The following is a 21471-nucleotide window of genomic DNA, read 5'->3' as shown; positions in this document are numbered from 1 at the left end:
ACCGCCATGCAAATTCAAGGAATATATTGCTAATGAACAACGGTTAGAGGTTACTGACTAGCTGGGCAAAGGCCTTGTAAGAGACAAGAAATAAAGTGCATCTGGTAAAGGGTGAGGATGGTAAACACACGAGGAAGAGTCATAGTGGACTAATCTTTCAGACATTACGGCGCATCAGTGAATTGGACTGCTAAAAAATGCTGGAGATATGTTATTGCATAAACTTGGGTTTTTAGTTTGCAAACTCATTGTGGAGGACTTCTGCCTAATTTACTGACACAATCTACTTCCACTGCCAGTCCAGTTAATGTGATGTTCTTAAAGTACACACCTCCTGGAGTCCCTAGGACTTATAGAGGAGGGCACACTCATACAGTGCCGTTACCTAAAGTAGAGGAAACAAGTTATTTTTGACTTGCTCTATGACAGTGTGTAAATACTAGGAACGTGAGACAGGTTACCTATCTGGACTGGAGAGACAAGAGAGAAATTGAACCACAAAGGGAAACATCCCTTCCCGCCCATTTCCCTGCAGTTTAGTGGTAGGGTGTATGTACAAAAGCTTTCCGTAAGTTTGATGAAACATTAAAAAAACACAGCAAATGCAAAAGACTGCATTAAGGGAAATTCCATGGTATAAAAGCTGGGAGGTTTCAGTGCAAAATAAAAAATAGTTTAAAAATAAGTTAAAATTTAAGAAATAAAAGAAATGCCATCGTTTCCTTCAGAATGGGGTGGGCTTATACCACGTCAAAGCTTGGGTCCAACCCTCGATGTAGCTGACTGTGCCATTATTCAGAGGCAAACACCTGCTTCTCTCATCTCAAATAGGGTTCTGTCCCACATGAGCCCATCTGCACCCGCACAAAGGTGTGGCATGATTCAGGAGCCCAAGCAGTACAGACATCTCTTTGGCGCAGTAGCAGCAACCCAATCTTCGGTGATTGCCAGGCGTTTTTGGGGAAAGTCTTGGATATTAATTCAGCGTGCCTCTGCAGTTTTCAGTCCCACAAAGGCAGGGGATCTTGTTTTCCTCAATGGGGAATTTGTAATCGTAGGTGATCTCTTCATTGATGCCAATGGCCTGCTTGGAGTAGATGACAATCTTCTTCTGAGACTCTATGGTGATCACTTTGGCATAGCAATTAGGCTGTGGAGGGGAAAACAAAGAATGAAGCTGGCAAGCACTAGTACAGATAATTATGTTACATGGGATTCTCTTTCCTGCAATGAGTACCCCAAAAGCAACACAAACTATTTATAATTAGATGACAGTGGGAGTCTTGTCATATAAAAGAGTAACTTACTGGCAATCCTACTTCTCCATTGTAGGACTCTTCGTTGATTTGAAACATCTCAATTGTACAGACCCTGATCTAAATTCTGGGACACTTTTTCAATGTAAACAAATACAGTTTTAAAAAGAGAATTATGTTAATACAGAGGAGAAAGTATTTAGCTTCAAAAATGCCTTTCCTGGTGGAGACCCTATCCAACCGCAGATACTTCACCTTTAAAATATCCTACATGTGCCAGACTGGATCTGGAGAATTTTTCGGAAAAGCTCCTGTACACCAGTAGATAGCATGGGTGGTTCTGCACTAACTCCATTCAGCCCAGAAGTGTCAGAGTGGAGCTTCATGTAAGTGCCACCTCTGCATGTTCATGTCATGTTTCTTATCTGTTTCTGTTCCATTAGACGCGGAAGTCAAAACAAATTGATGGGGAACGTGTGCTGATCTCCAATAAGGTATCTATTTAGATGTTAAATAGAGGCCACTTAACAGAAAAGGAAAGGTGGAGGGCAGCGAGGAATGAGCAGCAAGACACTGCATTCACAAAAAAATGTGTTACCAATGGTAAGTAACTTGGTCTTCTGATGAATATGTCTAACTACACATTCCTCACTTTTAGAAAAAATAATGTACCTCCCAAAGGTGGTGGAGTGGATTCAAATCTAAAAAACATGGTGAACCCAGGTGATAAAGTGTCCTTGTCGTTGGACGTCAAAGCAGGTAGTGCTTCGTGGAAATAACTTCCAACACCTCAGTCGCAAACTGGCAGGTTACAAGGACTGACACCCCTCACGCGAACACAGAAGTAGCGCTTGTGGCCTTGGTGGAGTGGGCTCTCAGACCATCGGAGGGGTGTTTGTGGCCAGTGCCTTGCAGACCTCTTTGCAGAGGACTATCCATCTCAATAGCATCCTCTACGGTACTGCTTTCCATTTTCTAGCTTAAGAAAACCCCATCAAGAGCTGATTGATCATTCCATGGGTCTTGGTACAACCAATATAAGATTTCAAAGCCCTTTGAAGGTCCAACCAATCAATCAATTAATCATTCGAGACAATCCTCCTTTTTTGTGGGGGAGAAAAGAAAGCAAGCAGTGTGTGACTCTCCAGTATGGAAGTAGTCAGAACCTATTTGTAGGAGGCTTATTAGTATAGGGTGCATACTTATTCAAGTGATGCACCTTGCACTAATCCAGGCAACTCTTACAGCGATGTTAGTGGTCTTTGGTAACCATAGAAAGCTCTCAAAGTGGTAGCTGTGGAGAGCAGCATTCAGGATTATCTTGAAGGAGTGTAAATCAGCTTATTTTAACAACTTTAATCAGCAGGGTAAGTTAAATGAAAAAGAAGCACACAGTGTGGCTATAAAAATAAGTTTATTTATTACACAACGCACTCACTAACACATTGGTATATCTTCTACCCGAAGATAACAAAATACACAAGAATACCTGGCAATAATCAGGTAGGTAGTACAAATATACACTGGTCTCCAGGGGGAGACCAAACCATATATTAAAAAAGTGGAATGCAAACTGGAAAGGAGAACAGGATTTCGACCAGAGGACTCAGAAGAGCTGTGGACACAAGGAACCACCCAAGGTAAGTACCCAGAAACCCCACGTGGGCTGTGTACTGAGTGGAAAAACAGACTAGTGGCCAAAGGAAGTCAATGGAGAAGTCGCAGTAGCAGTTTTAGGGAAGAAAGACCCCTTCCGGAGGACCACGAAGAAAACCTTTGGAAGACAGGAGGCTGGAGAGCCACCCCACCCGTGAATGCCCCAGGAATAAAGTCACCTGCACCAGGGAAGCGGGGTGCATAGGGGTGAAGTGACGTCAGAACCTGCCTAGTTGACAATGGGAGACTTTGAAGAAGATGCCCGCTGGATTAGACTGTGAATGAGTCCGGTGGAATCCAAGGGTGGATTCTGGAAGTGAAGAACCTGCAAGCAGAGGTGACAATCTAAGCCACTCGGAGGTGACCAGGATGCACAAAAGCACAATGCCCACCGCTGTCGGGAGGTTAAGGTGAGACAGCGGTGACCGTGTCGCTGAAGCTGTGAGGACCAGGCAAAGCTGAGAAAGACCAGGTGCTGTCCACGAACTGTCCCACGTCAGATGTCGGTGTCTAAGTGGTCAGTGCCAGGCGGGAGTACCAATAAGCCTTGGTAACCGCAACTGGCGTGGAGAACGAAAAGGAGCAAAAGATGGGACTAGCATCGTCCAAGGCACTCACCAAAGGCAGGAGAGTTGGAGCAGGCGCCGAGCAAGCAGGGTGCCCACGGAAACAAGAGAAGACACTCAGGAGGGCCAACAGGCCGAAGGCACAGGAGTCCCAAGAGGACCTCAAGCACCTAACCAGAGTTGAAGGCCCATGATGCAGGTAGGACTCTGTTCTTCAGAAGCGAGGTGCTGGAGATTCTTGTAGCTTGAAGATCGCTGGAGCGCAGAGCCAACAAGCCTAGGCAATGGCCAGTTGATACAGGGGTTCAGTCCCAGCAGCCCGAGGGATACCGTCTTCCAAATTGCAGGGAAGACAGGTCAGGCCTCAGAACCACCACCTGTGTTGCTGAGCCACAGGATGTTGTTGGGATGTCAGCAGCAGAAGTACGCACAAGTTACTAATTGCGTAACGATATATCTGTAAGAGACATTAGTTAGTGGTAGATTACTTACCTTAGAATATCCCCAGGCGTCAGACTGGATACGGAAAGTTTTGCTAGCAGTACCCCTGCGTGTCAGTAGGTGGCGTACTTAGGCGCCACCCATGCGCGCTGACGTCAGTTCTGTACACGACTTTCCGCGCCAGGAACGCAGAGCCATGCAAGAAACTGACCACTGGTGCCATAAAACTAGGGCCCTGAAAGGGATGTCCTTAACCCTAGTAATCAGGTCGCAGAACGGAAAGGATGGGTGAGGCGGTAAGGAATCTATCACTAACTAATGTCTCTTACAGATATATCGATACACAAGTAGTAACTTGTGCATCTGAAAGAGACACGTTAGTGATAGATTCCTTACCTTAGAATAAATACCCCAGCAATACCAACCCCGGTGGTGGGTCTGTGAATAAGATTACACCAGAAAGTCACAGAGAAGCCGTTTCTCCAGATTGGACTGTCAAGGAAGTAATGCTTGGTAAACGTGTGCAGCGAGGCCCACGTAGCTGCCTGATATATGTCCTGCAAGGGAACGCCGCATCCCAAGGCAGTAGTTGCTGCAGTTGCCCAGGTGGAATGGGCATGCAGCCCCACAGGAGGCTGCTTCTTAGCCAACAAGTAACAGGCCTTGATGCAGAGAACGACCCACCGAGAGATGGTCTGTTTGTGCACGGCCCAACCTTTTTTGGCGCCCACGTAGCCAACAAAGAGCTGGTCATCCACCCGGAAGTGTTATGTGCGCTTCAGATAAAAATAAAGCGCTTATTTTGGTTCCAGACGGCGGAGCCTCTCTTCCTCTTTTGAAGGTTGTGGAGGCGGATAGAATGTGGGCAAAGTGATGGTCTGCCCGATGTGGAAGGGCGTGACAACTGTTGGCAAGAAAGAAGGACGGGTCCTCAAAACCACCTTGTCCGGATGAACAGAAATGAATGGAGGTTTGGAAGCAAGAGCTTGGAGCTCACTCACTCTTCTGGCAGAGGTGATAGCTACCAGGAAAGCCGTCTTGAGAGTAAGAAGACGTAAGGGACAGTTATGAAGGGGCTCGAATGGAGCGCACATGAGAAATGTAAAAACAAGGTTTAAGTCCCATTGAGGCATGAACAACGGAACAGGAGGAAAAGTGTGCGTAATGCCCTCCAGAAAACGGTTAACAATCGGGGACTTAAAAAGAGAAGGCTGATCTGGAAGCTGTAGAAAGGCAGAGATGGCAGAAAGATAACCCTTGATAGTGCACAGAGCAGAGCCCTGCTGAACCAAGGAAAGGAGGAACAAAAGAACTTCGGAAAGAGGGGCAGAAAGGGGAGCCACAGACTTTGCTGTGCACCATGCCACAAACTTGTTCCACCTGCAGGCGTATACCGTTTTTGTGGAGGGACGCCTGGCTGCCAGAATGACATCACAGACTTCGAGAGGAAGATCGAATACTGTCAACTGTCGCAGCTCAATCTCCACGCATGGAGGTGGAGGCTAGGCAGGTTCGGGTGGAGGACCGTCCACTGCTGCTGCGACAGAAGATCCTCTTGGAGAGGCAGTCAGATCGGGGGATCGATCGCCATGTTGAGTAGTTCGGGATACCAGTACCTTCGTGCCCAGTACGGAGCCACCAGAATGACTTGGGCCCGGTCATGCCGAATCTTCTTCAGCACTCTGGGCAGAAGTGGTAAAGGCGGAAAGGCGTACAATAGACCACAACTCCACTCGCGACAAAAAGCATTACCGAGTGAGAGCCGCATTGGAAATTCCAACACGCAGAACTGATGACATTGCACGCTCTCTTCGGTGGCGAATAGATCTAACCAAGGCTCTCCCCACTGCAGAAAGAGATCTTGCACCACATCAGAGTTCAGACGCCATTCGTGATCCATCAAGCACCGGCGGCTGAGTTCGTTCCCACTGGCGTTCAGAGAACCTGCCAGGTGTTGAACCACCAAGGTAATGCCTTGATGTTCCAGCCATGTCCAGAGACGCAGAGCCTCCTGACATAAGGTCCAGGACCCCACCACGCCCTGTTTGATTTTATACCACATGGCTGTGGTGTTGTCCGTGAACACCTGCACCACACTACCCCGGACAGAGGGAAGGAATGCTTTCAGTGCAAGTTGGATCGTCCGAAGCTCCAAAAGGTTGATATGGAGCCGGGACTCCGCCGGAGACCAGAGGCCTCTGATCTCTGCCTCTCCCAAGTGGCCTCTGTATCCCAGGAGGGATGCATCTGTCACCACTGTGTGCTCCGGTTGGGGAAGGGAGAGGCATCTGCCATTGACCCAATTGCGATTCGTGAGCCACCACTGCAAATGTCGTGCAGTGCCCTCCGAGATCTGGGCATGATATGACAGGTTGCCCTGATGCTGTGCCCACTGGAACTTAAGGTCCCACTGCTGAGCCTGCATATGCCATCTGGCATGTTGCACTAGCAAGATGCAGTAGGCCATCAGGCCCAGGAGCCGGAGGGTCATCCTGACTGAAACCCGGGATAGAGGCTGAAAGATCAGAATCATAGGCCTCAATATCCAGGACTCGCTGCTCGGGAGGATAAACTCGAAACCGCGTTGAATCCAGGACCGCTCCGATGAAGAGGAGCTTCTGAGAGGAAATCGGGTGCGACTTTGGCACGTTGATGGAGAACCCCAGCAAATGCAGGAGGTCCGCCGTAGTCTGGAGGTGGGAGACGACTGTTTGGGGCGAGCCCGCCATCAACAACCAGTCGTCGAGGAAGGGGAAGACTGAAACCCCTGATCTGCGCAGATGAACTGCGATCACCGCCATTACTTTCGTGAACACCGGAGGGGCGCTTGTAAGGCCAAAGGTGAGCACGGTGAACTGAAAATGCCCCTGCCCTTCCATGAATCGCAGGTAACGCCGGTGGGCGGGCAGGACGGGGATATGAAAATAGGCATCCTGCAGGTCAACGCTACCAACCAGTCTTGCGGGTCGAGAGCAGACAAGACCTGAGCAAGTGTGAGCATCTTGAACTTCTCCTTCCAGAGGAAGCCATTGACATTCCAAAGGTCCAAGATAGGACACAGGCCTTTGTCCTTCTTTGGAACCAAGAAGTAGTGGGAGTAACAACCACAACCTACTTCTGGCGTCTTAACGCGCTTGATGGCCCCTTTGGCCAAGAGGGCCATACCTTTCTGCGGCAGAAGTGTCAAGTGATCCCCTGACATGCGGTGGTACTTTGGTGGCATGGCTGGACGGGTAGACTCGAAGGGGAGGGAGTAGCCCCTTCGGACCAGTTGTAGAACCCACCTGTCCGATGTGATGGTGCGCCAGTGGTTGAGGTGATGGCGAATCCTCCCACCCACTGGCATCTGGTGTGCCTGAAACACCAGACTAGGAAGGTTTGGAGGCAGCGGCTGCAGTGCAAGGTGGGTGGCAGACTGACCCGCACACTGGCCCCGTGACCGGCCTCTGCGGGTTCCGCAGCTGCGCTGAGACTGTTGCTGCGCAGGCCTATGGCTTTGAAACGAACGTGCTTGGGCGCACCTTCCTTGGCCCCGAAAGGAGTACATGTGACCGAAAGGCCCAAGGACTTGGCCGTAGCCCGCAAGTCCTTAAAACGTTCCAACGCGCAGTCTGCTTTATCGCCGAACAGACAAGTGCCATCAAAGGGCATGTCCATCATTGTGTTCTGGACATCCCCAGAAAAGCCAGTCGTCCACAGCCAGGAGTGACGGCGTAGCGCCACTGTCGTTGAAATCGTCCTGCCCAGTGAGTCAGCAGTGTCAAGACCACAACGAATAGTGAACTTGGCTGCGTCTCTCCCCTCAGCAATAGCTTGGGAAAGAATTGTCCGAGCCTCCACCGGACACTGAGGCAGCACTTGCGCAACCGTACCCCACACAGAAAGGGAGTAACGGTCCAAGAGAAATGCAGTGTTCACAGATCGCAGGCCTGAACTGGCGGAAGAGAAAATCTTTTGCCCCAATTGCTCCAGTTTCTTGGATTCCCTGTCCGGAGGTGGGAAGGGAATGCGCTTGGGGACACAGAGGCTTGGACAGCCAAGCTCTCGGGGAGGGGTGTTGGGAGAGGAAAACGGGGTCGCCCGGGGCCGGGCGATGGCGTCGGGCCACGTTCTTGTCCACAGGCGCCCCTGTGTTGGGCCTGGACCAGGTGCCCAAAAGAACGTCTGAGAATATGTCGTTAAAGGGCAGCAGCGGCTCCGTAGTAGCAGAAGCTGGCCGAAGCATCTCTGTCAGGAGAGTAGTCCTGATGGCCACAGTAGTAAGTTCGAGGTGGAGAGCGTCGGCCTCCCTACGCAACACCAGAGAATATGATCCACCCTCCACCGTAGCCATGGTAGAAGGAGCTAGTGCGCCAGGTTCCGGAGCATAGTCCTGGTCATCTGCATCCCCAGGATCCTCATCCCAGTCCTGGTCTAACTCGCATTGGGCTGCGAGGGGGTCCTCAGACCCCCTCCCAGCCCTCCCCGTCCTCCATAGCCTATCGAACAGGTGGAACATACGGAGGTGGGTGGGCAAAGGGAAAGGAATTCCCAAACGGCGCCGGAATTGGTGTCGGTCGAGACCCTTCCGGCACCTGTCCCACGCCGTTGGAGGTCGCACAGGGCCAACCGGCATGGACGGGGATCCAGGCCTGGGTCCACGGGGGACCCTCGGCGTCGACGCCGTAGTCTTCGCGCCGGGGCCGGCGACGTTGAAGAATGAGGACCCCGAGCTGACGGTCCAAAGACACATGCCATGGCTGACAGGAACTCCTGCAGCTGTGCCGGAGTCGCTGACGGACCCGGGAAGGGCGTCTAGGCTATCAGCAACTGCATAGGCTCCGCCAGAGCCGCCGGGGCGGCACCACCTGCCCCCTTAGCCACGTCGGACGACTGTCTACGGGAAGGCGAAAAGCGACAAAGCTTCGACTTTTTATGCTTCGCCTTACCGGACTCCGAGTGCGAAGACTTTGAGTGATGATGATGGCTCCACGCCCGGTCCTTCGACCTCCCTCTGGGCCGGGAACTGCGCGCTTCCAGACACTTTCGGGACCGATCTCGCAAAGTTTTCGGAGCCATGGCCTGGCAGTGGGGGCATGACTCGGAGTCGTGGTTGTGCCCCAGGCAGTAGAGACACTCACGATGTGGGTCCGTCACCGACATCGTGCGGGGACAAGCCGCTCAAGACTTAAAACCGGGCATCCTTATGCACCTGTAGATCGATCGAATTACTTGAAAACAGAGGCAAAAGCCCCCAAAAACTCAGTCAAAAAATGACTGGGGGTACCGCTCTCTCCGGATCTGCGCTTGCTGGCGCGGAAAAAGAAAGAACTGACGTCAGCGCGCGTGGGCGCGTCTTAATAGTTCCAGCGACGTTATCTCGGCGACTACGACGCCAGCGACGTACGCGGAGCCCTACGACGACACCTACCAACGCGCAGGGGTACTGCTGACGAAAAAACTTTCCGGATCCAGTCTGAAGCTTGGGGATATTTTAAGGTAAGGAATCTATCACTAACATGTCTCTTTCAGATTTCAGTGTTTGGGGTGGAGGACTGCATTATTACTTGCACATAAGATTTCGATAGATCTGTTTGACTCCCATGGCAATACCAGACACAAACATTAACTGAGATGGGGAGGGAGAGCGGGTGAGTGGGAGACATTAGCTAATTTTACTTTTCTCCATAACGACTGCAGCAGTTTCCTTTTGGGGCTTAGGAAATATACACAATGTTACCTTCATTGTTTTGGCCAACATAACACTATTCTAATTGGTCCTTAAAAGATGAAGAGGAGCCAACATTTTTATAAAACCCTTGATTATTTAAAACTAAAACCTCTGTTCTGACACCCAGAGTGTTATCTTTTAGCAATAAATTTTAGGTTTTTAAACAACAGGCATAGAAATGTTTGGGTTGTCATGAAAATCCAAGACTTCTTTGGGAGAATAGAAGGATGTAATACAGCCGCCTTTTAGAATAGCTCATTCACATTTTAAGAATGGAAGGCTGTGTAGTTAAGGCTTGTGAGTTGAAGTGACAGCAATGAAATCTACTTCGAATAAGGAGGTGTGGAAGCCTTAAATACTGGTTGAATGTAGGACCCTTAAATGAGGCTTGAAATAAAGTGGAGGTTACTCAGAGGGGATACTTATATTAGAGGAAAAAAACGTTGTATTGTATTCTACAGCATTTTTAATCATTGGTATTGTTCTGCACATCTTAATAGCAGCAAGCAGTATCTTAAAAGAACAGGAACTGCAGGTCTGACTTGGCCAATTACAGCAGGATGGTAGGACTACTTATTTTTTGCATGTTGTTCAGTTGATGTTCTTTTATGCACACCAGATGCAAAATCTCTCCAATTTAAATACACAGACATTTCTGGCTGAAGGACATTTCGTCTCCTAGAATGCCTATACAATTTCTTGGAAGATTCAAGAGGTAGTATTTTATAAATGGTGGCTGGAATTCTGGCTTTGTAACTTTGAGAGAAAGTTCTGGTTGAACAGCAATTTCCTGTGGGATCTCTTGGAGGTGAGAAGAAGAACAGCGTACCACCGCTGCCTTCATCACTGGCACTATCAGTAATGCAGGTCTTGGAATAGAATATCTTTATAAATACTGATGAAAACAGAGCAACTGGTCGAGAAAAGCAAAATATTTTCCCACCCATCATTAAAAATGCATTATTCTGGTTTAGTTGTACCTTGAATTATAATCTGGACATATCTTTTAGGAAAAGGTGAAAGTCTAGTTGTGAAAAATCTTAGTCAAAAAAGGAGTCTTGAAATGTTGTTCAGTCCTAACGGGATTTCATGAAATACTGAGCTGAAGGCATCTGCCTGTACTTTTGACAACTTGAAAGTGAACAACATTAACTGCCAGATTCCTCCTCATCAACCATCTATACTCCAAAAGAAAACTTTTCATACACATGTATCCAGAGCCACCCCCTAGTAATGCGAAAATGCATCTTGATTTATTATATAAAGAATGGGCCCTGAGTAACTAATCGTACAGGTATGGTAGAGGAAATTTCTTTTCCTTCCCAGAAGTGCTGTCAGCAAAGCCAAACATGTCAAAAAAGCAACCAAAGTTAATTTCAGTTCGAAAAAAGTATTCTATTTGTAGCAATCTTTTCCTACAACAGAATAAATACGCCTGATGCTTGCAAATCAATGTCCCACATCCAAACTCCCAGATCCTAATAGAACAGACTCTCCTGATGCTTCATTGCAATTGGAATGTGAGTATGTATCTTGCAGGTCAGTGGGCCACATCTAAACTCCCAGATGTAATTGAGGATACAGCAGATGCAATACGAACAGGATAAGTTACTTACCTGTAATCGTAGTTCCAGGGGTATCCTCATCAAAGTCATAAGCACTACATACTCCCGATCATGTGCAGGGACCCCGGTGTACATAAAAAAAAAAAATATATATATATATTTCCGCTCCAGGAACCCCTCACCGCACTCGTGCGAGAATCAGGAAGCAGCACTCGCAGGGTAGTTTATTCTCAAAATAATATAAACTAACATTGATTTTACCCTGCGAGTGCTGCTTCCTGATTCTCGCACGAGTGCGGTGAGGGGTTCCTGGAGCGGATATTGATGTCGGGTGCACCCCCGACAGGCAGCACCAGCCTTTGAATGCGACAGGCAGGTGCAAGTGGAGCATGGAGATATATATATATATATATCCAAGAGAGAAGTGACTCAAACAGATAGATTCACCAAAGAACAAAAATATATTTCCACTACAACGTTTCAGCTTCCGCCTTCCTCAGGTAGTTTCAAGATGGTAAGCTCAGTGGCTGCACAGATGACACAGCTGAATTTTCAAAAAGCATCATGAGTGAAGATTCTATTTGGAATGTGGAATCAATGCAGTCCTGAGAGTTCTTGAGATATGCAGTAATCAGGTTGTATTGTCAGTAATGTTCAGTCCATCTGGATGCAATGATTTTAAACGGTACATCCAGACGTTTTTCCTGGAGTCCAGTAGTTCTTCCGTTGAGACATGTTCCACGGGGAAAATCTTCAAATCTGATAGTGAATGATCCACAAGGTTAAAATGATTGGCTACAGGCTGGTCAATTTTCTTATCAATTATTGCTGATTTGTGGTTCCTGAATCGTGTGCGGAGGTCATTCACTGTTTGGCCTACATATTGTTTTTTACAGCTTTGCCGTTGGCACTGAATCACATAACTAATGCATGCTGAGCGACATGTAAGATGCTGCCTTATTGCATAGGTCCTTCTGGTAACATAACTAGTAACTGATGATGTTTGTAAAAGGTATTCACACGTGATGCACCTTTTAGAGTCACAGCAATGAACCCCTGCATTTGTTACAGGTTGCTTGAGTTCAGCTCTCACAATAAGAGATCGTAAATTTGGAGCTCTGCGGTAAGCAATGACTGGCGGTTTTGGAAAAACCTTTTGCAATTTTTTACAAGTGGACAGTAAGGGAAATATTTTTTGCATTATATTTCTGTAGTTGGGAGCTGATGGATGATAGTCAGCTACAAATGGAGTTCTGTCACTTTTGTTTCTGGTGTTGGTATTCCAAATAAGTGCTTCTCTGGGTAACTGCAAAGACTTGTCAATTTGTTGCTGTATGATATACCTGAGGAAGGCGGAAGCTGAAACGTTGTAGTGGAAATATATTTTTGTTCTTTGGTGAATCTATCTGTTTGAGTCACTTCTTTCTTGGATATTTTATTTCTTTGTGACTCATTGTATCCTTGGGGATCCAGATTTTTGCCCTGGCTGGCTGTTGTTTTCTTGTGATCCTTCATCCTTATATATATATATATATACATATATATATTAATTACCTTCTGGCATCGCCAGTCGGTAGTTATAGTTAGGACCTAGTTTCCATAGAAAAAGCGTTTTTTTGTTTTCCCAATATCTTTGGCGCCGGTTGACGAATCTTTGCGAAATGTTCAAAACTAGTGGCCAGCTCCGGTCAGCTGCTGTCTTAAAAGTTTCGGGGTGATTCGACAAGCAGGGGCTGAGAAAAAAGGGGGGTCCCAAAACGCTTTTTCCCCATGTAATTTTCCATAGGAAACTTTAGACACAGCTACAGCCCTAACTGCTGAACGGAATTTCAACAAATTTGGCAAAAAGGTAGCACTTGGTTCAGAAAGAGCCCTTTTTTTAAATGGTGTAAATCTGTTCAGTAGTTCCTGAGAAGTTTGAAATGGATTCGATATCTAGGGACGCGGTGGAGTCGTGACCCCTCCCGAGAATGAGCTTCAATATGATTGCCAACACTCTAAACCAGGAGTCTTGGCAGTCATCTTGTGACTCGGTAGAACCAAGTCACAAGAAATCAGTGACATTTTTTAGACAAACAAGAAAAGGGGGTAGGGGAGAAACACCCTGACCCCCTAGGCCAGCTCAGGAAGTCCCCCAGGGCATCAAAAAGCATTAAAAAGAAAAAGTACTTGGCTGGGGTCGCGAATCAGGCAGAGAAAAAAAAAAAAAAAAAAAAAAAAAAGAAACTGAGCGTGAACTGCCACGCTTCGTTGTATTTAAGCCCCTGGGTGGGCCAGGTCGCGGGGACACTGGAAAAAATGCGTTGGGGGGCCAACCCCCCCCCATGCTGCCCCGGGTAACCGCCTCCTCCCCGGGGCAAGATTAATGAGTTGCGGGGGGCACACAGCCCCCCCCGCAGCCCCGGGGCTCAGTTTAACAATAAAAGAACATGTGAGGGGAGGGCACAAGCCCCCCCACACGCCCCGGGAGCCACGAACTCCCTGGGACAATGTATATTTAAATTTGGGGGTCCATTAAGGAACCCAAAGCCCCGGGGACCACCACCTCCGCTGGGCTTTCTAAAAGAAGGCGGGGGCCGCACCCTCCTGGAGCCCCTGATGGCCTTGGGGACCGCCACCCCCACGCCCCTTTTTACACCTCTCTGCAACGCAGCTCTGTGGCGCTTACTGGAGATACCTGGTGGGCTAGTTGGGCCCCAGGGGCCCTCAGGATTCAAGGGGACTTGTTCCCCCAACTTAAAACGCGCCACAGGGCATGTTTGCACCCTTGTCACATCAGGCCCCACCCCGTCCCTTCACCACTGTGCAATCGGGCCCTCTGGCACGTTGTAAGTTGGGGAATTAAGTCTCCTTGAATCCTGAGGGTCCCTTGGGTCCAACTAGCCCACCAGGTACCTCCAGTAAGTGCCACAGAGCTGCGTTGCAGAGAGGTATAAAAAGGAGCGTGGCCTTGGACCACCTCTATTCAACGCAGCTCTGTGGTGCTTACTGGAGGTAGCTGGTGGGCTAGTTGGCCCTCAGGGACCCTCAGGATTAAAGGGGAATTAATCCCCCAACGTAAAACCTGCCAGGGGGGTGCGTTTGCACAGTGGTTAAGGGAGGGGTGGGACTGATGTGACATGTGTGTACTTATCCAATCACTCCGCCAAAAGCCAAGCACTTATTAATTAACCATGCACTCTCCTGGCAGTACTCTAATCTTCCAGTCAGTACCCATGTACTCATGGAATGGCCCAGGCCCTAACACACGCACTGCTACAATCCCCTAAGCACTTCCCATGCAGACCTCTAACCACTACACACTTCTGATTCACTCCTCCAATTACCCAGGTAGTACCCACGCACTTCAGAAATCCGTCTGTCACTACCCATGCACTCCTCCAATCACCCAGCCAGCACTATGTACTTATCCAATCACTCTGCCAAAACCCAAGCAGTTATAAAATCACCAAGCACTGTCCTTGTAGCACTTTAATCATCCAGTCACTAACCATTTTCTCATGCAATTACCCAGTCACTAACACATGCACTGCTGCAATCCATTGAGGACTACCTATGCAGTCCAGTAATCTCCCTGGTACTACCTATGCAGTCCTCCAATCACCCAGCCAGTCCTATGTCCTTATCCAATCACTGCGCCAAAACCGAAGCACCTATAAATTCACCATGCACTCTCCTCACAGTACTCTAATCATCCAGTCACTAGTCATGCAATGATCCAGGCACTAACACATGCACTGCTACAATCCTTGTGTACTACCCATGCAGTCCTCTAACCAACTACACACTTCTCATTCGCTCCTTCAATTCCCCTGGTAGTACCCATGCAGTCCAGCAATTACCCTGTCACTCCCTGTGCAGTCCTCCAGTCACTACCATGTACTAGTCCAAATACTTCGCCAATACCCAAGCATTTATAAATTCACTCAGGCACTCTCTTTGCAGTATTCTGATATTTCAGTCAGTAGCTATATACTCTTGCAATGATCCAGGCACTAACTGATCACTGTTACAATCCCATATGCCCTACCCATACAGTCCTGTACCCACTTACAAACTTCTCATTTGCTCCTTCAATTCCCCAGGCAGTACCCATGCTGTCCCGCAATCACACGGTCACTCCCTGTGCACTCCTCCAGTCACCCAGCCACTATCATGTACTAATCCAAACACTCCTCCAATACCCAAGCACTGATAAATTCACCACACACTCTCCTTGCAGTACTCTATTATCCACTCAGTACCCATGTACTCATGCAATGACCCAGTCACTAACATGCACTGCTGCAATACCTTGAGGACTACCTATGCAGTCCAGTAAGAAGTGCGTTACTTACCTGTAACTGCAGTTATCCAGTATTGGTGTCTTTCATAGATTCACATGCCTGAATCATTCCCCGTCGTCAAAACGAGAGTCCCCGGTACATAGAAAAGTAATGTCATATAGACATACATAGAGAAAAGTAGGCCTAAGGGCCTAACCTTAGTAGCCTATCTATGTCCTTTTGTAAAAAGGACTAAACTCCAGAAGGTAGCCAATCAGCTACCACCTCCCTCTAGAACCTTCCTGTCAGGAGCCTCAGTCTCTCAGATTTTCGTACGCACCAAGCTAGGTAGGCGTAATACATGTTAGAGAGAGAGATGTGAGACCTTCCAGGGGAGGCGGGAGGGTTGCATGTGAATCTATGAAAGACACCAATACTGGATAACTGCAGTTACAGGTAAGTAACGCATTTCTTATCCACTATTATCGGTGCTTTTCATAGATTCACATGCCTGAATCAGAGTAGCAAGCAATACATTATGTACATTTCTGATGGAACAGCATATAGCAGTCTGTAGATAATACATATCATGCGACTAAGAACCATCAACAAGTAACAAGAAATAAGGAAATAAATGTGCATACCAGCGAAGGATGGTGGGAAGGAGGAAGGCTCACCTCACTGGAATAGATGGCGAAGCACAGCCTGGCCCACAGCTGCATCCTGCATCAGTTCCGTATCCAGGCAGTAGTGCCTGGTAAAGGTGTGCGGCGACTTCCAGGTCGCTGCCCTGCAAATGTCCAGGATTGGCACCCCAGCGAATAGCGCTGCCGATGTGGACACAGCTCTTGTAGAATGGGCTCTAACTTTGGAGTGCAATGGCCGTCCAGCTTTGTCATGAGAAAAAAGGCAATTGCAGAGGATATCCATCGTGAGATACTTTGTTTGGAAAGTGGCATGCCTTTCCTCGGTCTGCTGAAAGCGATGAAAAGCTGATTCGTTTTCCTGAAATGCTTTGTTTTGTCAAGGTAAAATTTAAGACACCTCTTCAGGTCCAAAGAGTGCAGGGATTTTTCAGCTGCAGTACTGGGATTTGGGAAGAATGATCGGAGGACTAGGGGTTCATTTAAATGGAAGTCCGACAGGACCTTAGGAATAAATTGAGGATTAGTTCTTAGAACCACTCTGTCTTCCTTGAACTGCATGAAGGGATTTTGTATGGAAAGAGCCTGTAGTTCGCTGACCCGTCTAGCTGAGGTCAGAGCCAATAGGAGGGCTGTCTTCCAGGAGATGTATTTGACATCCGCCCTATGGATGGGCTCGAAAGGGTGTTTCATCAATTGGTTGAGTACCACATTGAGATGCCATGTTGGTGGAACTCTCCGTGGCCGAGGAAAGGATCTGTAGAGCCCCTTAAGGAATTGCTCTATTAACCTGTGGGACCAGAGAGAGGGCCCTTTTGAAGTTCTCGTAAACTGGGAAATTGCTGCCAGATGAACTCTGATAGAGGCATGCGCCAGTCCCGATTGTGCCAGGTGTAACAGATATGGTAGGAGCTGCTCCGGAGTAACCCGAAAGGGATGGAGACCTTTGTCCTTACACCAAATGCAAAAGCGTTTCCACTTTAAGGAATAGGTCTTGTTTGTGCTGTCTGCTCTTGCTTTTGCGAGGACATCCTTGCACTCCTGCGGAATGTCTAATTGGTAGAACTCTCGGTACTCAGGAGCCATGCCGATATTCTGAGTGATTTCAGATTCGGGTGCAGTACTTGGCCGTTGGACATCGTGAGCAGGGATGGATGTTGGCCCAGACGGATTGGCGGTTGGACTGAGAGGCGATGGAGGTCCGTGAACCAATGCTGCCTCGGCCAGAACGGGGCAATCAGAATCAGGGTGCAGTGCTCCGTTTTCATTTTCCGAAGGACTCTTGGTATCAGGGGAAATGGCGGAAATGTGTACGCAAACACGTTGCGCCAGGCGATGGAAAATGCATTTCCAAAGGAACCGCGCCTGGGGATGCCAACTTGCGAAGTTGCAGCATTTGGCGTTCTCCCTGGTGGCAAAGAGGTCGATCTGCGGTCTCCCTGTAGGAGAGTAGGGTCTGCAATCCTATGATCACCCAGATTTTTGCTTTTTGCTGCACTGGTTTACGACTTTCCCTGGCTGTGGGCCTGCTAATCAGACCCACAGCCTAGCTGTTCTCTCTATCCAAATTGTACTCAGGTACTGAATTGGCACTGGGCCCTCTCTAAGTCCCTGTACCCAGGGCTGAGGTGCACCCAGAAGTCTCCCAGGGGCTGAAGCATGTATTGTGCCACCCCTGGGCTGACTAACTAAACTGACACAACTGGCTGCACGACAGCTGGGGCAAGGTGGTGTAATCACCCTTTGCTTTAGATATAGTATACCTATATCTAACCCTAAAAATGGACACACAGATCTCCTATCAGTCACTCCTATGGCAGGCCTTAACAATCCTGAAGGCAGAGTGCTTGGAATCGTGTGAGATGGTGCTCTGGCATGAGCTGAGCCTGTCTGCGGCTTTCGGGATCCATCCCTTAGCCGTTTCCATGATATCGCATACCATATACTCTTAAGTGCATTATAATCCTAGCGGTTATATGCCAACTCTGGTATCGCTTTATCAAAACATGTCGAGTAAGGTGTCATACGAATTGGAATACTAACCCCTCGCCAATTCTGGCGACGGGGTTAGCATTCCACCCTTCTAGAGGGACACGACATGTATGTAACCTGTAACCCCGGTTAAAGTCAGACATAGCCTCAGCTCCACAAAATGGATGCTGCCACCGAGACACAAGTCTGCCCTCCTGCTGCTGGGAGTCCTCCCAGAGCAGGAGGCAAGGACAAAGGGTTTCCTGCCAGGGGCGGTGCCAGCACCGTCCCAGACAGGGTTTTGTGTATTCCAGGTAGGCAGGGCTACAGAGGAAGGTGACTGCAAGTGGCACCCCGGTGCTCACTGTGCATAGGCCGGCTGAAACCAGTTCCAGGGGCACTCCAGCCCCTGGCCTGGGGAAAGCCCGCCAAAGGAGAGGGGTGTAACCACCCCCCTCCTGGTCCCACCCATAGGGCAGGACTTAGTCGCGTGCCAGCCCCCTTTTCCCAGATAAAGGTAGGAGCAGGCCCCCTTCCAAATTAGATCATCTTTGGAATCAAGACACGACTTTCTACGAAAGGACATCAAGATTTCTTCTTCAAGATTCTCCCTTGTGGCTAAGGAGTAGTCACCCTGCATCCGCAGGCACCACCTTAAGAACACTGCGGTCTGCTGCAACTCCTTCCTCCGGAATCCGACTGCCCAGCTCGACAAGACCCGGCTTCCCTGGCACCTCCGACCTCTACTCACCTCTACAGCCAAGCTGAGAACCGTGAGTGCGACGAGACCTCAAGGGACCGACTATTGCCAAGACTGCACGACTTCTTCACAGCAAGCCCGCCGAGTAATCTCCTGGCGAGTGCTTTGGGGTCCGAGAAGCCCCCACCCTGAGCAGCTCCAGCACCGAAGAGCAGCCCCCCAGCATCTCCACGATCGGCGTGGGGCCCTTCTGCTTTTTGCTGCTCACCGCGTTGTTTGGCTACTAGCCCGCTGGCTTGTGACCTTCTGAACGACGCCCGACGACTTCACTGCTGCTGGTCTGGTTGCTCCAGACTGGCTCTTGCTCCCTTCCAGAAGAGGAGCACCCCGGACCCTCCTGGTCCACTCAAGACGCCATTTTGAGTCCACCGCGTGGGCTTGAATTAGCCAAGGCTTTGTTGCCCAATCCTGGGTACTTCGACGCCGACAGCTTCATCCATCGTGGGACAGCTCGCCTCTCCATCCTGGTCGCCGACAACGCCTCCTGGTCCGTGAGATCTGCAGAGCACAGCGTCGCCCACTCACCTAGTCGAGGTGACTACCATCCGGTGCCCTCCTGGTGCCCACTATCTACTGGCTAGTAGTCACGAACTTGGTCCCCTCTGCTTTCAGGTGTCATCCATCTTCCAGATCCAGGCTTGGATCAACTCGAACTCTCTTCACTGGTCGCCTGCCAGCATCTTTCTTCCAGGCTCCTGGTTCGTCTACGAGGATTCCCGACGTCTTTTGAGACCTATGCAGCTTCAGCCCCTGGGCTAGGTAACTTCGGCATTTCGGTGCCCCAGCATAGCCTCACTATCCAAGGGTCAGGATCCACTGTCGTTTTCTTCCTACCAGGTCGGGTTCGCCCGTAAACACTAACTTTAACTTTACTAGCTATCATAGACTTTGTCCCGCATCCCGCGTGAGAGTGCACACTCTGCACCCGAGTCCCCTGGGCCTCCTAGAAGTAATCTAACGATTCCATAGTCAAGTCCTAGCGATTCCAAAGCCTATTAGTACTGTACTTACCTGCTAGTAATTTCGCATTCCACTTTCAGAGTATATGGTTTTTCGTGCCCCTCAGGCATTTGTGTATACTGTGCTAACTTAAGTATTTTTATAAGAGTTTTGTTGTGTGCTTAGCTCCCTGACTCATAAAGAGTTCAGGGTAGTCTTGTTATAAATAAATACACTGTTTATTTTCATAACAACTTGTGTGGTGTCCTTTCACTGGGTGTTCAAGGGGCAATGTGATGGTGAAACAGCTGGCTTAACACGCCCTCTAGAGTCTTAGCCTTAGACTGCTCGTATCCATGCTACTAGGATAGCTGGTCTATAAGGTTGACTTACAACCAATCATCAATAAGGGTTGTTTGGACTGATATATAGTGATCACTAGAACAGTGAGCACTGCACATCAGGCCAACTTCTCACACTCCCCCATTCCGAAAAGATGCGATTCAGCACTTTTTGTTCGAGTTCCCATTCGTGGGACAGCGATCTTCGTCTGCTTAGAGCATCTGCTATGACGTTGTCCTTGCCTGGGACATACTCCGCTGACAGCATGATATTGTGGAGCACAAGCCAGTACCAAATTTTCTGCGATTCGCGAGATAGTGTTAGCGAACGTGTCCCTCCCTGCTTGTTCAAGTAGTGCATTGTCGTGGTGTTGTCGGTCCTGACAAGCACTGGGGAGTTCTTGATGCGCGGGAGGAAAGCCTGCAGAGATAGGAAAACTGTCCTCAGCTCTAGGAGGTTGATATGGAGCTGCTGTTCCTGGTCCGTCCACTTGCCGCTGATCTGCAATTCTTGAAGGACCGCTCCTCATCCCTCTAGGGAGGCATCCATAGTTATCACGTGTGGAGCTGCAGGCAGCAAGAATGGTAGTTCTTGCAAGAGGTTCTTGGGCGACCTCCACCAGAGCAAGGCTTTGGTCATTTGCTGAGTTATCACGATGTGATCCTCGAAAGAGCCTGTGCTTTGAGTCCACTGCCTGGTCAAGCCCTCCTGCAGAGGGCGCATTCTGAGCCGACAGTGTGGAATAAGCAGAATACACGAGGACATCATCCCCAGGAGGGACTTGAAAGTACGGACCAGTAGGGTTTTCTTCGAGGCCACTGCGGTGGCCAAAGTGATAAGCTTGTGCTTCCTCTCCTGAGATGGGAATGCTTTTGAACATTCCGTATTCAAAGTTGCCCCGAGAAAGGTAAGAACTCGGGAGGGCTGTAAGGTAGACTTCTCGTGATTGAGCGTCAGGCCCAGTTGCTGGAAAAGATTGAGACAGGCGTTGGAGGACTCGGCTGCGCCTTTCATAGATGGTGCTTTCACCAGCCAGTCGTCCAGGTAAGGGAACACCTGGTGTCCATGCTGTCGTAGGAGAGCTGCCACAGGGGAGAGGCCCTTGGTGAAAATTCGAGGTGCCGATTTGAGGCCGAATGGGAGGACACAGAATTGGTAGTGCTGACCCGCTACTTCCAATCTGAGGAATTTCCTGTGGCGTTTGTGAATAGGGATGTGATAATATGCGTCTTGCAGGTCTAAATACGTCATGAAGTCTCCCTCCTCCAGTGACCCCAAGATCTCCTGGATAGTCACCATACGGAACGATTGACTCTTCAAGAATGCATTGAGTGCCCTGAGGTCTAGGATGGGCCT

At 49.0% G+C, this 21471-nt stretch overlaps 1 protein-coding gene across 2 annotated transcripts in view; it reads right to left on the bottom strand.

Annotated features, from left to right (window-relative positions):
- Nucleotides 1-541: 541 nt before the first annotated feature.
- The window catches only part of SETD1A (SET domain containing 1A, histone lysine methyltransferase), a 1239111-nt gene continuing 1218181 nt past the window's right edge, over nt 542-21471 (bottom strand). For both annotated transcript variants that reach the window (XM_078652474.1, XM_078652473.1), the window contains exon 20: nt 542-1150. In XM_078652474.1, coding sequence (XP_078508600.1) covers nt 977-1150 — 174 coding nt within the window. In that variant the 3' untranslated portion in view covers nt 542-976. The remainder of the gene's footprint in view (nt 1151-21471) is intronic.

The sequence above is a fragment of the Lissotriton helveticus genome, chromosome 7 (genome assembly GCF_964261635.1).
Source record: "Lissotriton helveticus chromosome 7, aLisHel1.1, whole genome shotgun sequence".
NCBI lineage: Eukaryota > Metazoa > Chordata > Amphibia > Caudata > Salamandridae > Lissotriton > Lissotriton helveticus.
Note: the sequence above shows the minus strand (reverse complement) of the source record. Positions and strands in the feature narration are given on the sequence as shown.